Genomic DNA, 12871 nt, shown 5'->3' on the forward strand with positions numbered 1-12871 from the left:
AAGTCACAGTTATATCCTGAAATAATAAAGAAAAATAGTGGAGAATAAAATTCGTTTCAATGATACACACGCGAAAACTTGCATTCTCAAATTCATTCTTAAAGTACAGTTTAACTGATGACTTTTTTAATTAAACACAACGCTAAATAGTTTTACAAATATTTTGTTTAATTAAAAACTGTTTCTTTTGCTCTATATAACATAAGTAATATCAAACAATACTTAACATACAACAGTCTATAGGTGAATATTAACTTTTTTACGTTCCTACGACGATAACATGAACGTGAACGTGCGCCTTTTTTATTTATGCGCGCATCAAACACACATTAAAATATAAATTTATTATAAAATAATGGTATCACGTTATGTCAATGTTATTTTTCAGGCACATGTGAAAAAACATTAAAATAGGACTCCAATTAGCTTTCTAACATCACGGCACCACGGTATGAACAAAGCGAAGCAAATGTTTTTACTTTTTTATCGATATAAAAAAATATCAGAATATAAAAATAGAAATATTAAAAAATTACTTTTATTTATACTTCATAAAATAAAACTTTTGATTGCACATTTTTCAAATAACTTATTCTTTTTTAATTTATTTTAATCAAAATAATACTTTTTTTCTTTAATTACATGCATATACGTTTTGTATCAAATTATTTCTATTTTTATTTTGTTACAAAATTTTTTTATATACATAAAAATAATTTCTTAGATAACATTGCTATGTTATTACAGGATGAAGCATGTCAAAGTAATCATTTGTATGCTTTCCTATAAAATCGACGATCAAAAAATTGATTTAAAATACATTGCGCTTTTCTACTCTTGACAAAAATATTTGCTTCACTTTTATCCACATGACGTACGTCGATTATGACTCAAGATATCTATTGACTTGTGACATGTGTAATTCTCATCCCGTAGACCATATTTACAAATACAGATCACGTTTCAATATGACCTTGCAATTGACCTACTATCTTCCGTACCCAACCAGCTTGACTCTGTCCTGCGGAAACATCATCTCTATCTATCTCGATGTTTCTATTGTAACCATTTGATGAACTATTCAGTGGTTGAGTCACGTTCACCAGTCTCGCAGTAACCCTGGTTTCCAAATCACCAGCAGCATGTCCTCTCGCTAAGAGTGATCTTATCTTCAAGTAATCCGGCTTCTGCGCAATGTTCGGCTTGCACCTCGTCAACGAAAGTTCTTGTTTCTTTTTGACAGGTACCGGCGGCGCAATCTTCGTCTTTGCCGTTGACATTGCTGTTGTCATTGTTGTTCTCGTCGTTACCGGTGTCGACTGCCGTATCACGAATACCTCATCGACGTCGCTAAATATTGCACTGTCCCGAAACGCCTCATCTACGTCACCGTCCGCGTAATTCTCGATTGTTTCAAAGCTCTTCTCATAAAAGCTGTCCGTCTCGCTCTCAGGACGCTCTGTATCCTTGTTATCCGTCTCCCCTTCGCAGTCTCTCCTCTCCAACTCGGCGATTTTCTTAGACTGATTAATGTCATTAACGGAAGAGGATTGCATGCGTTTATTTTCAGTGAAGAGGATCTTTGGATCAGCATAGTCCGACTGAGCAATTCTAGCGCCCAGACTAGAACTACCTTGCTTGTAGTAAAGTTGGGGAACCCGTGAATCATTCGAGCAACCGAGTAGTTCCTCCACATCCGAGGACGGTTCCCTTGCGTGTTGCTTTGCCTGCTTAGTCCGCTTCTTCGGGTACTTACCTCCGGAACTCAACGCGCGGAAATAGCGTGTACGTTCGACCTCATCATTGCATTCGAGCGTTTCTGTGCTCATGGTGTTTCTTAGACGGCCCTGTAACCGGCTGCCCGCTTTAAAAACACTCCGGAAAATCGTACTGCCGCTGCCGTTTGCTCGATAGATCTTGTGGTCTGGATGAATATTCGCATTGCCGCTGGCAGATATAGATCGCACGTCGGAGTAAGTATCGTCGGTCAATCGTGTGTCTTCTAACGAACAGAAGAAGGTCGACGAACTGGAGCTTGTCGAAGTGGCGGGCATGGGGAACTTGGCAATCCTGCCTTCCGGCTGGCACGTGGACGCGTACCTCTCCATGTCCTCCAGATTGATCTCCGCTGGTTTGTCGGATGCAATCGTAAACGGTCGCTCGCTCATTGGTTTGCCGTCCCGCTGCAGGAAGCGCGACTTCGTTACGCTTGTCGGTTGCGAATTTGGACTTATCTGAAAGCTTCGTGGCAACGAACCGGATTTAGGCGGCGAGGTGGGCAGGCCCTCACACAGTTTTGTGAGCCAAACGGCGGGCTGGGTCGGACTATCGTTGCCATCGACATCACCCTTCACTGTCCGTAGACCTTCCCAGACGTGCTGCAAATTATCATAGTTGCCGAAGCCCTTAGACTCGGCGCTTTCCATATCGTTCGCGCCGCTTCTCTCGTCACGTTGTTCCGATTCATCCCTTTCGATCAGTTCTGTCATGGCAATAGAATTGATCTCTTTTTGCTCCACCGCCCGGTGATTCGTCACGCGTGTTGCCGCAGATGACGTGACAATTTCTTCGTTGCCCATCGACGTTGAATTCTCGCGAATACATAGCGCTGTCTTGATCACTTTGCTCTCGGAGACGATGCTCTGTCGCTTGAACGTCTCAAAAGAAGTTCGTCTGTCGTGCAATTGGTTCGTTTTACCATTATACGCGATCGTTTCCGTCGATTTTTGAGTAGTTTTTAGATTGTCATAGAGAAGTTGCAGTGGCTGCTGGTTCTCGCGCGCCGGTGGCGAGGATAATAAATTCCACGCGTTGTTCGTCCTGATCAGTCGCTGCTCCCGATGCGTCGCCCGAGAACGTCCTAATTTATTGTTGTTGTGGTGGTTGGTCGAGTTGGTATAATTAGCGTTTTCTGAATCACTTTCGTCTGACGTGTCCGCCGAGATACGCTTGTTGAAGCGTTGCTGGCGCACGTTGATAATGCTGCTGGTCCTCTGTTTCTCCAGCAACTTCTGGAACTCTTGATTCTGCATGAGAATGTGACCGACGATCTCTTCGACTGTTTGCGCCGAATTAGCGTGTTGTTCGTTGTTAATGTCTTTGGTTTCGTCCAGTGGCGAGGAGTTCAACGTTGCTGTCTGATTCACCTCCTCGGTAAGATTCTCGGGAGCTTCTTCAGTCTCGACCGTAGCAGATTGAGTCTCGCCAACGGCATCCTCCTTTTGCTCCTCGTCCGAGTTGTCAAGACAAACATACGACTGAAAGCCTGGCTCGGATTTTCGTCTCCAACCGGTGAATCGATCCTAAATACATTTGAACAGATTTGCCAGGATTGTACATTTCATTGTTTTTCGCATACCGGATCGTTATATTAATAGTATCTATAATTTCTAAGGTGATTAATGCCTACTAAACATTTTTTTTATATTTTAAAAATTGCATTTTTTGTGTTTATTTATATTGCAATTTGCTTAGAATAAAAAGAAATAAAAATTAACAAAAATAAAATAAAAAAATAGTAAAAACTAAAAATGCCTAAAATAATTAAATCAAAATTTAATTAAAAAAAATAAGAATTAACAGAATATATAATTTAAAAAATAAATCAATAAAGAATTATTTTTTAGAATGCATTGTGTAGCTTTAATAATTATGTCGTTGTTAATTATATAATAAATAGAAGAGTCTACACACATAAAGCTTACCTTAACTTTCGAAGCACGTACATCCGAAGACCTGTTAAACGTTGACTCTCTGGAGTCATTAACATCTTCATTGTCATTTTTGCGGGATGATGCAGGAGAATCCTAACGACGTAAGAAAAAATTTTGTTTTACAAATAAAGACGAGAAAGCAAAGTGAAAAGTGAAGAAAAAAAAAAGAAAAAATCTTTCGCTGGAGACCTCACCTCCATCGTAGTATCAGATTTCCTGACGCCTTTCTTGAACTTCTGCCTCAGACCAGTTTCGGATCTACGTCTCTCCCTCTCCTGCTTGCGCTTCTCCAAGTATTCCGGAGGGGCAGAATGCTTCTTTGCCGATCCCCTATCCGTCAACGCGTCATCTAGTTGGGGTATCAAATGCATTACTTTTCGATTGATTTCACATGACAATTACAAGTAAATTTTGAAATGTTAAATTGCCGTTTGTACCTTCTTGTTGCGTCTGACCCAATTGTAACACTAACTGTCTCGCATGCGACGGTATAACTGCATTATAATTTTCTAATATCACTCTCTTTATCTGTAAGGTCCATTCTCTCTTTTGTTCTAAATTGCGCGCCTGAAAGACAGATGGACGATTGTTAAGTGAGACCACAGCTCTCGCGTATACATTTAAGGCCTGTTTTTCAGTCAATTAATAAGATAAATTATCTTATTGTGAAGATAGATTATCTTATTGTGAAGATAGACAAGATAAGATCTCTCAATGATACTTACTTGTAATGTGTACTGCAACCGAGGATTATCGAAAGGTATTACGTGAAAGCTAAGTGGCTCTCCTGGGATACTCTCAATCAGCATTAGGTTTGAACACTAGTAGTATGAGAAAATGGGAAAAAATACTTTAGATTTGCAGTTGTTTTGTGTGACAAGGATATTTAAAAAAGAGAAATCAAAAGTAATTTTAATAAAATTTTCAAATATCCATCAAGTGAAAGTTATATGAGTGAGATATAAATATGTAGAAATAAATTTTTTTTTAAAAGTCGTACAGAAAAAGGCAAGAGACGGAAATTATACCATAATATGAGCTTTGTAGACAAGGAGACCATCCTCCTTTTTCTTCGTCAGAAGAAGCATTCGATCGAAGAGGAAGGCGTGCCTCGGGGCCTTGGCCCCTCGCATCCTGAATCGACCTTCCGCGACCAATTCACCACTTGTAGTTAGGTCTGGTCCCAGCCAACCGTACAGAAGCGATTGAATTTCTTGGACACGTACGGCGTGCTCGTGCCGCCTTTTCATAGCATTGATGTGCTTAGCAATGCCAGTCATCGCGGCAAGCGCAGCCTCGATGGCACTTCTGCCTTCAGCCTCGTTCTCTCTCGAATCACAATCGGCGTCGTACTCCTTCGATAGATTCTCCAGGAGCAGGTGGTACTTAAGGATCCTCTGAACGGGTTTCAAAAGGAAAGAACCGAGCGGCAGCGCGTGCCTGAGGGCCGCCTGCCGTTCGCGGAAGGCGCACGCGGTTTCCTCCTGGCCCATCAAATCGGTCAGAACCGAGACTGTCCTCGGATAATTGGTACAATACTCGGTATACACTTTAAATCCCGAATTATGCTTGATGAACGTGTTAGCGACGCAGACGGGATCCAGACCGCACTTCTCTATCTCTCGCAAGAATTCCCTATTAAATTCGAAGATGTCCTCGATATTGCTAAACAGATCGCTGAGGTGCAGACGTGCGAATGACGATGGATTGTCTCTCCAGAATATAAGATAACCCTGAATAACTTGACGCAGATGCTCAACGTATATCGCCTCCGTGTCCACGATCTCAAGAAGCACCCTCTCAACGGGATTGCGATGCGGGTCGCAGTAGCGCGGCCTATGGCATAAAGGATCCTCCTCGGCGCTGTCCCTCCTTTGCGCGTTTTCATCGTTTAAGATCCGACAGCTAGCTTCCGATACTGTCACGACTCCGCTGTCCGCGGAACCTTGGGAGCTGGCACAGGTGTCGGCGAGGGACTCGACGGACGCCAGATAGGGATTGGCGGCGCAGGTGTTGCCCTGATTGCTGCAACTGCTGGAAGACGTGCTGGACGCGATGGAGCTTCCGGAGAGCGGTCTGCCGCCATTCCTGCGTCGCCTATTGTACCTAAGCGGGGTAGTGAGACCGTTGGTCTCTCGCCTCTCGTAAATCGGCTTCCCAACGGTTTCCCCGTTTCCCTCGTTCTCTAGAGTCGTTACCGAGATAACCGTCTCCAACATACTGTTATCGGTGGCGTCTGCGACGACCTCGTCGTACTCGTCTTCCTGCTCTTTGCTCTTCGGCACGTCCTGGTGCATAGGTTTGGCTAAGTCGCCGTTTGTGCAGAGCTGACCGAACACGGAACCCCGATGTGCAACCGGTACCATGCTCAGACGCTTTTGCAGGACCGCGGGTATGCTGCAGGACGATGATAGAATCATGCGATCACCCTCGTAGCCATCACTGCGACGCGCCAGTTCGTCAAACATGCCCAGCAGTTGTGGGACCAAATCCGTGCTGGTTCCTGAAAAACAAAAAATCCATCCTAAGAAATATCAATTTTGCGTTATCGTTAAAACTGAACGATTAGCTTTAGCAATAATTACGGTCAATACTTTTGACAGAAATAAATTTTTACGATAAAGCGATTATTATCATATTTCTTTAATTGCTTAGCATATTTCCTAACAACTTATTTCGAGTCCAATTTTCTTTAAATATTTCTTCGAACAAGCTTAATAAGTTTCCTGATGAAGTTTTATTAAATAAATTTGTTGTGCGAATTTTTTTCAACTCGTTCAAGCCCATCATAAATCAGCAATATTGCAACGCAGATGCTTCTGGCAAACAGAACGCCAGTGGGAGAAATACACGGATGAAATCTATTCTAATTAACATTAATAATAACCTTCAATTCACACGAGAAAGAGACAATGCCTTCGTTCGCGTGAAAATGCTGTCAACCCTTTCTTTCGTGTAACGATCAATCATTCCCGAGCGTATTAGAGATTCTGAGAATGCCGCCTGGAAATTATCGCGCCCTTCCTGGCAGTTCTGACACTCAACTTAAATTCACCGAATGCAATAATTAATAAATGATCTCACGCGAATCGTCATTGTCATAGCAACGTAATGAAAATTAATTTTTCTCATTCTGCGCCGTATGGCATATCGGAGAAATGATTTTGCGCATGTCAATGTATGTATCACATAAATATATTATACTCAATATTTTTTCCTGTTATTATTTATTATTTTTTTTATATTCACATTATGAATACGTATAGTGTTCTATTTTGATCCTTTTCATGTGATTATTTTCGCATGACTTTCTTATCATACGCACTAATTAGTTGGCTAATTAATGTGATATGGTTGATTTTTATGATATTCATTTTATGTGAAAAAACAACAAAATTTTGGAAGTAACAAATGTAAAACTAGATACAATAACATAAGTGATCAGTCAACTTCCATATCACGCTTTAAAAACCAGTTCTCGTCCGATCACTGAAGTTAAGCAGCGTTGAGCATGGTTAGTACTTGGATGGGTGACCGCTTGGGAACACCGTGTGATGTTGACCTCTTTTTTTTATTTTTTAGACAAATAGATACATAAACATTTATAATTCCTTTTTTTCCCTTAAAAAATAATAAAAAAAATTTTTATTTTAAATTCAAAGAATCTATTTTTGAAATATAATTTTCTTATCTCACATTCAATTTATTAAAAAATCTTCTAGGTACTTAAAAAATATTTAGGGTTGGTTAAGTTAATATTTAATATTTTTTAAATTAAAATTAATGGTTTATAAAATAACTTTCGACCCGATCAAGTTATAATATTTTGTTTCAAAAATGTCTTATGATCATTTTTGAATGTGATATTTATTGTTTTAAATAAAATTGTACAATTTTTAAAAATATAATCAAATTCTATTTTGTGCGTTACACTAATCTCATCGAATAGTTTCGTTAATAATTCAACATTTATTAACAATGGTTTTGGTTGTTTCTAAGAAATGTTCTCATTTTCAATATCAAATAATTATTGTTTAATATGAATTTCTTTAAAAAAGCAATTGTGAATTTATTACCATATTACTGAGCCTGTGTATTTTACGAGACACCCTATATAGGCACACAAAACAGTAAGAAATTAATTAATACTCATATATATTCCCGTTTATCAAACCAATAAATTTACACGAGGCAACAGGATACTTCTATTGACATATATCCGCGATATTTCATAAATCATTAAAAATCGATAAGAAATATCGCTGCTGCCGTTGGCCGCGTTTATCGTTAATACGATCGCCTCCAATTAACTTGCTACCCGTTTATCGGCGTTAAAAGATTGGCGGACAGCTTGCACCGATCTGATTACACGCACAAATAAAAAGTACGAAGTAATTACAAATATGGACACATGCTTAGGCTCACGCATATCGATATTTATATAACTCCCTCAGCTTGTAGCCTTATTTTTTAACGGCCTGATTCTTAACATAAGTATGCAGAAAGAGAGACGGGGGAGAAGGGAGATAAGGCTGTTTATTTTGGATCCCAAAATCGTTATGTTATTCTATACAACACAAACCTCTAAGGGATGTCCTAAGAATGTATCCAGGATAAGGTGTACTGCATGGCAGTCAACCACAGATTTAAACAACAAGGCTTTAAGCCTGTGGTTAAAAATTGATGGTTGTTTCCGAAAAAATTGGTCGTGTCCCTCTTGCCCTTCGTGTTCCGAAAAACTGTACGTCGAAAAAGCCGTAGCTCCATTTAAGAAAAGAAGAAATTCAAAACACTCTGTGTGCACAAATCGCGCCACATCGTTCAACCGAGACAGCCGCAACCGCGGTTACATCTCCCGACTTCGTTCTCCCGTGCACACGTGTGTGTGTGTGTGTGTGTGTGTGTGTGTGTGTGTGTGGAAGCCACCGATTGTGCACGGCACAACAAACGAGCGGGACGGTGGTTTCCAATTTCTGCAGCGGCAGACGTGAAATCAACGTCCAGGTACTGGGTGCGCGTGACCGTGCATTTATGTGCGTTGCACCCGTGGTACCCGCCGCTTTGAGATTTCTCTATGGTCACCCACGGAGTTGTCCACTACGAGAATGTATACCCAGTTGGACTCCAAGCCCTTAATTCGCCGTATCTCTCCCTCCGGATTTACCGTCGCAGTATCATCTCGGCTGTCACAGTTCCTCGACTTGCTTCCTAACGCACTTGGCTGGAACTTCTCTAATAATAGGACGGACTTTCGTCCATGTATCCAACCATCTCGTCTAAATCGTTCGAACTTTACTACGCGCGCGTTGCGCTTTTTAGTGATCTCATAAAAAGAAATTTCTTTAATTATGTACTTATATTTTCCTAAATGATTGAGAGAATTGCGTCGTCAGAAACGCAAGAGAGACGCCTAGTGTACAAACAAATTTTTATAGATAGAAGAATTTATTGATACGTGCTGCTGAAATGTGAGAATCTTACGAAACATCTTCCATATTGTTTTGAAAACAGAAGAACTATTTAGTTTGGCTTACCGGTGAACACGCACGTGATACATTTAACATAATACACAGATACGAGTGACACAAAACGAATTTTTCATGGAGAAAATAACAGCATTTTATATATGTCCATCCGGCGTGAAGAGACTCAAGGGTTTACGAGCGAACGCACTTTGATCTTTGAGTGACTAACGTCTATTAACTTTCGGTCCTAAGAATCGAACGTGACAGATCTCGTTCTTAAAATGTATCGCGTTCAAATTCTTTTAGAATGCACAAAAATAACGTCTTACAAATGCTATTAAAAAGTTTGAGGAATATAAATTTAAATATCGTTTACGAAACAAAAAATTTTAAAAATAATATTTCTGTATTTAAGTATTTTTATTATAAACATAGAATTTAAATATAGTTTGATATACATATAATTTGTAAATATAATTTATGTATAACTTGTTTTGAATTTGCTGACATTTTTGCTGACAGAATCTTTAAATTAAATTTACATAAGTAATCATTATTTTTATAATAAAAATTATATGTGTAAACAATACACAATGCTAATATTTATCAAAAATAAAAATTTAATGTGAGAAACTAATATTTAAGTGGATACAACTCAATATTTATCTCACGTCAACATGCTAATAAAAAAAGTGCCGAATACACGGTCGAATATCTTTGCAACATAATATCAAAAGTGCATATAGATTGTGCGTGCAAACGCAACAAATAAATAGGGAAGCAGTGCCTTCCGGGCGACGACAGAAATGAGGTGAGAAGAAGGAAGGAGAATATATCAAAGGAGAAAAGTGGGAAAGAAGAAAGACGGAAAGGGGGCAAACTCTAAAAGCGAAAGAAATGGAGCTCGGTGATGAAAAGCAGCGATCGCACTGAGAAAATTTTCAAGTGCTTTCGGCGCCGCGGGCGCGCCTGGATGCCAACACGTTCCTATGAATCATGATTCCACATAGGCGTGGGACATACGCTTGCATTTGCGTCCGACGAAAGGCTGCAACGAACCCGCCGCATAAATCTGCATTACGGATGAGAGACGGGGGCATTTCTGCGAGAGGACAACTCGCGGTGAGTCGATAATTTCTTTACGTGTGTTGCAACACTCAACTAACGTTTCGCAGCGAATTAGGGTCAATTGCACCGGCGGCATCTCCGGTCAATTAACTCTAACTATTTCCTGTTTCCTTGAGAGAATATTTAGCCATGTCGAAGATTTAGCTAATATTATTTGCGTTCATTAATAATTTCTAAAGGAGATTCATTCGAATCAATGTAACTTGATTAACATAATATAAAAATTAAATATAATAATTCTGTCAATTCTGTCAAAGTGAGATATCTTACTTGATATCAAAATAAATAACGTTTGCGAAATACATTTAATGACAATTTTCAGTGATATACGAGGGTTCGAAGTCGAACCGGAACTTTTAATGTTACGTAGTAACAAACACATTAATGAGAGAGGAAATAACATCTATTTCTGCTCTATTTCTGCTCATGAGACTAAAAGTCCCGGATCGCTTTGAACGACCCTCGTATATTATAATTATTAGCTTTATTGAGTGTTTCTTTTCGAGCGCATTCGAAAAGATTGAGAAACACCTGACGCCACAGGCGAAGGACGGTGGCTACCGTTATCTGGCTGATATCCAAAGTTCGGAAAAGCATGGGAAAGAAAGCAGGTCTCGTAATTGCTCGCGAACTCTCGGCGAGCGTATCGTTCTTGAAACCGATCACGCGCGCGGTAACGTTGCGGTTCTGCGCGGAAAATCGCGCCGCGAGAGCAACCAGCGTGTAGCCAGAAAGGAAACCGGGAGAGGAGCCGCAGCGACGTCTTATGCGCCTCACGTAGCAGCGACGACAAGTGCAAGGACCGCGTGTGTCGTGGCCACCGCGAGCCGCTGCACCCCGGAATGCCTTCCAGAGTGCCTTCCTTTTGTGGCTGTTATCTGTTCTCAGAGATATACCCGGAAATGGCACTGACGCTCCAGGAGGTGCGCATACCGAGGCGCACTCGGAAGCGGCCACGCCGTTGATAAAAACAGACGCATCACTTAAGATAACGAGCGAAGTTGTCGAAAATAGAAAACGGATCAAGGTGCACATCATTGTGGATAAAGACTATGAATCACCGGCGAGCTAGCGTTTATGACTCGGGACGTGAAATTTATTATGTAAAACCATCAGAAAGGTTTACAGGCGGTTTAACATACGATACAACGATAGAAGATTTAAATATAATAATATCTCGATAAGTGGATTTATGCGGGAATAAATTTTGTCCGAGAGAGAAATAAATTGGAACAATGATCGGGATCAGACATTTGTCAATGTAAAATATGGTATCTGAATGTTGAATAAAATAACATTTCTCTATTCACACTGGTCTCTCGCTTTCATTTCCAGGTCGTAACAGGCTACGATTCTCGTTTCATTGTGCAAATCTTGCCACATCGCGATACAATGAGATAATGAGGTACAGCAAATGAGACAGAGCAAACAGTGCTGCCCCGTTAATATTTGATCTGAGATAACACAAATCAAAACTCGCGCAAACGCTGTACTCTCAGACGAACATCGGGAGATCAATTCAATTAAATCGATGATTCCGAGGGAGATCAGAATGCCCATCTTATTGAAAAATCGAGTCACAATTTTATTTTCACGCAATAACAACGTCGCAATATCTTTATCAGCGATCTTTCGCAGTAGAATGCAACTGCGTTTCCTCCTTTTTGCGCTCTTTTATCATTATTCGTAACATTTTCAAAATATTAGTTTTACTAACTTAACTATTTCTTTTATTACATTTATTACACTTATTAAAATACAGTCAATTTTTTCTTTTTTTAATAAAAAAATTGTTTTAATTTTCAATGACACATAAAATTATTTATTTATTTTTAATTCTACTTATTAGTAATTCCAGTTTCACATCACATTTCTTATTTAAATAACTTGGATAAAATCAACATTAATTAATATCTAAAAATACGTTGTGATAAACACGTAATAATAATATTTTCATTTATAATAGAAGTATTAATTTATTTATTTTAGTATTTCTTAACGAATACTTTACTTGCCTCTTTAAGAGGACAGCACGATAGAATTGTTAAAATCATTTTTTATTAAGTCGATAAGCCTCGAGAGATTTTCAAATGCCATTGGCTCAATAAATATTTGTACGGTCGCCCACGATGATTATCTTCCGTCAGGTGCATCGAGCGGTATATCTCCGATAAGTGATTTCTAGGTAACGTACGACGTTAAGTCGCAGTTGTAAAAACTAACGGAAGACATCCCAAATATTTTACATTCAGCACCTGAATAAACTTTTCTAACAAAGTGGAGATGTCTAACACACACTTTCCCCGCTGGCTATTGCAAAGACAATTCACGCAGGGAAAACGTTCCATTATTCAGCAAATTTGAAAAAAAAAATCGTGAAACGATAACAAACTAAATAAACTGGTAAACAAAATATCTTGGCGAGTGACAAGACTCTGGAAAGTGTGCATTATTTTAATTTAATTGATCTAATTAATTTATTTTATATCCCTCCCGAAGATCAGCGAAAGAATCGAAATAATTCTTAGCGCGCGATTCTCTCAAAACACGTGGAAGATTTTACGA

General features: G+C 39.5%; 1 protein-coding gene and 1 non-coding gene across 5 annotated transcripts in view; one reads left to right on the plus strand and one right to left on the minus strand.

The window, feature by feature from the left end:
- Window positions 1-147: 147 nt before the first annotated feature.
- The window catches only part of LOC105197869, a 46563-nt gene continuing 33839 nt past the window's right edge, over window positions 148-12871 (minus strand). For all 4 annotated transcript variants that reach the window (XM_011164456.3, XM_039454098.1, XM_039454099.1 and 1 more), the window contains exons 2-7: window positions 4742-6216; window positions 4439-4534; window positions 4151-4280; window positions 3908-4062; window positions 3705-3806; window positions 148-3302 (exon numbers count right to left, since the gene is read on the minus strand). In XM_011164456.3, coding sequence (XP_011162758.2) covers window positions 957-3302; window positions 3705-3806; window positions 3908-4062; window positions 4151-4280; window positions 4439-4534; window positions 4742-6216 — 4304 coding nt within the window. In that variant the 3' untranslated portion in view covers window positions 148-956. The remainder of the gene's footprint in view (window positions 3303-3704; window positions 3807-3907; window positions 4063-4150; window positions 4281-4438; window positions 4535-4741; window positions 6217-12871) is intronic.
- LOC113004363 lies at window positions 7158-7276 on the plus strand. The gene has a single exon (XR_003268993.2). It is a non-coding gene; the product is annotated as a 5S ribosomal RNA (ribosomal RNA).

Source organism: Solenopsis invicta, chromosome 10 (assembly GCF_016802725.1).
Source record: "Solenopsis invicta isolate M01_SB chromosome 10, UNIL_Sinv_3.0, whole genome shotgun sequence".
Classification (NCBI taxonomy): domain Eukaryota; kingdom Metazoa; phylum Arthropoda; class Insecta; order Hymenoptera; family Formicidae; genus Solenopsis; species Solenopsis invicta.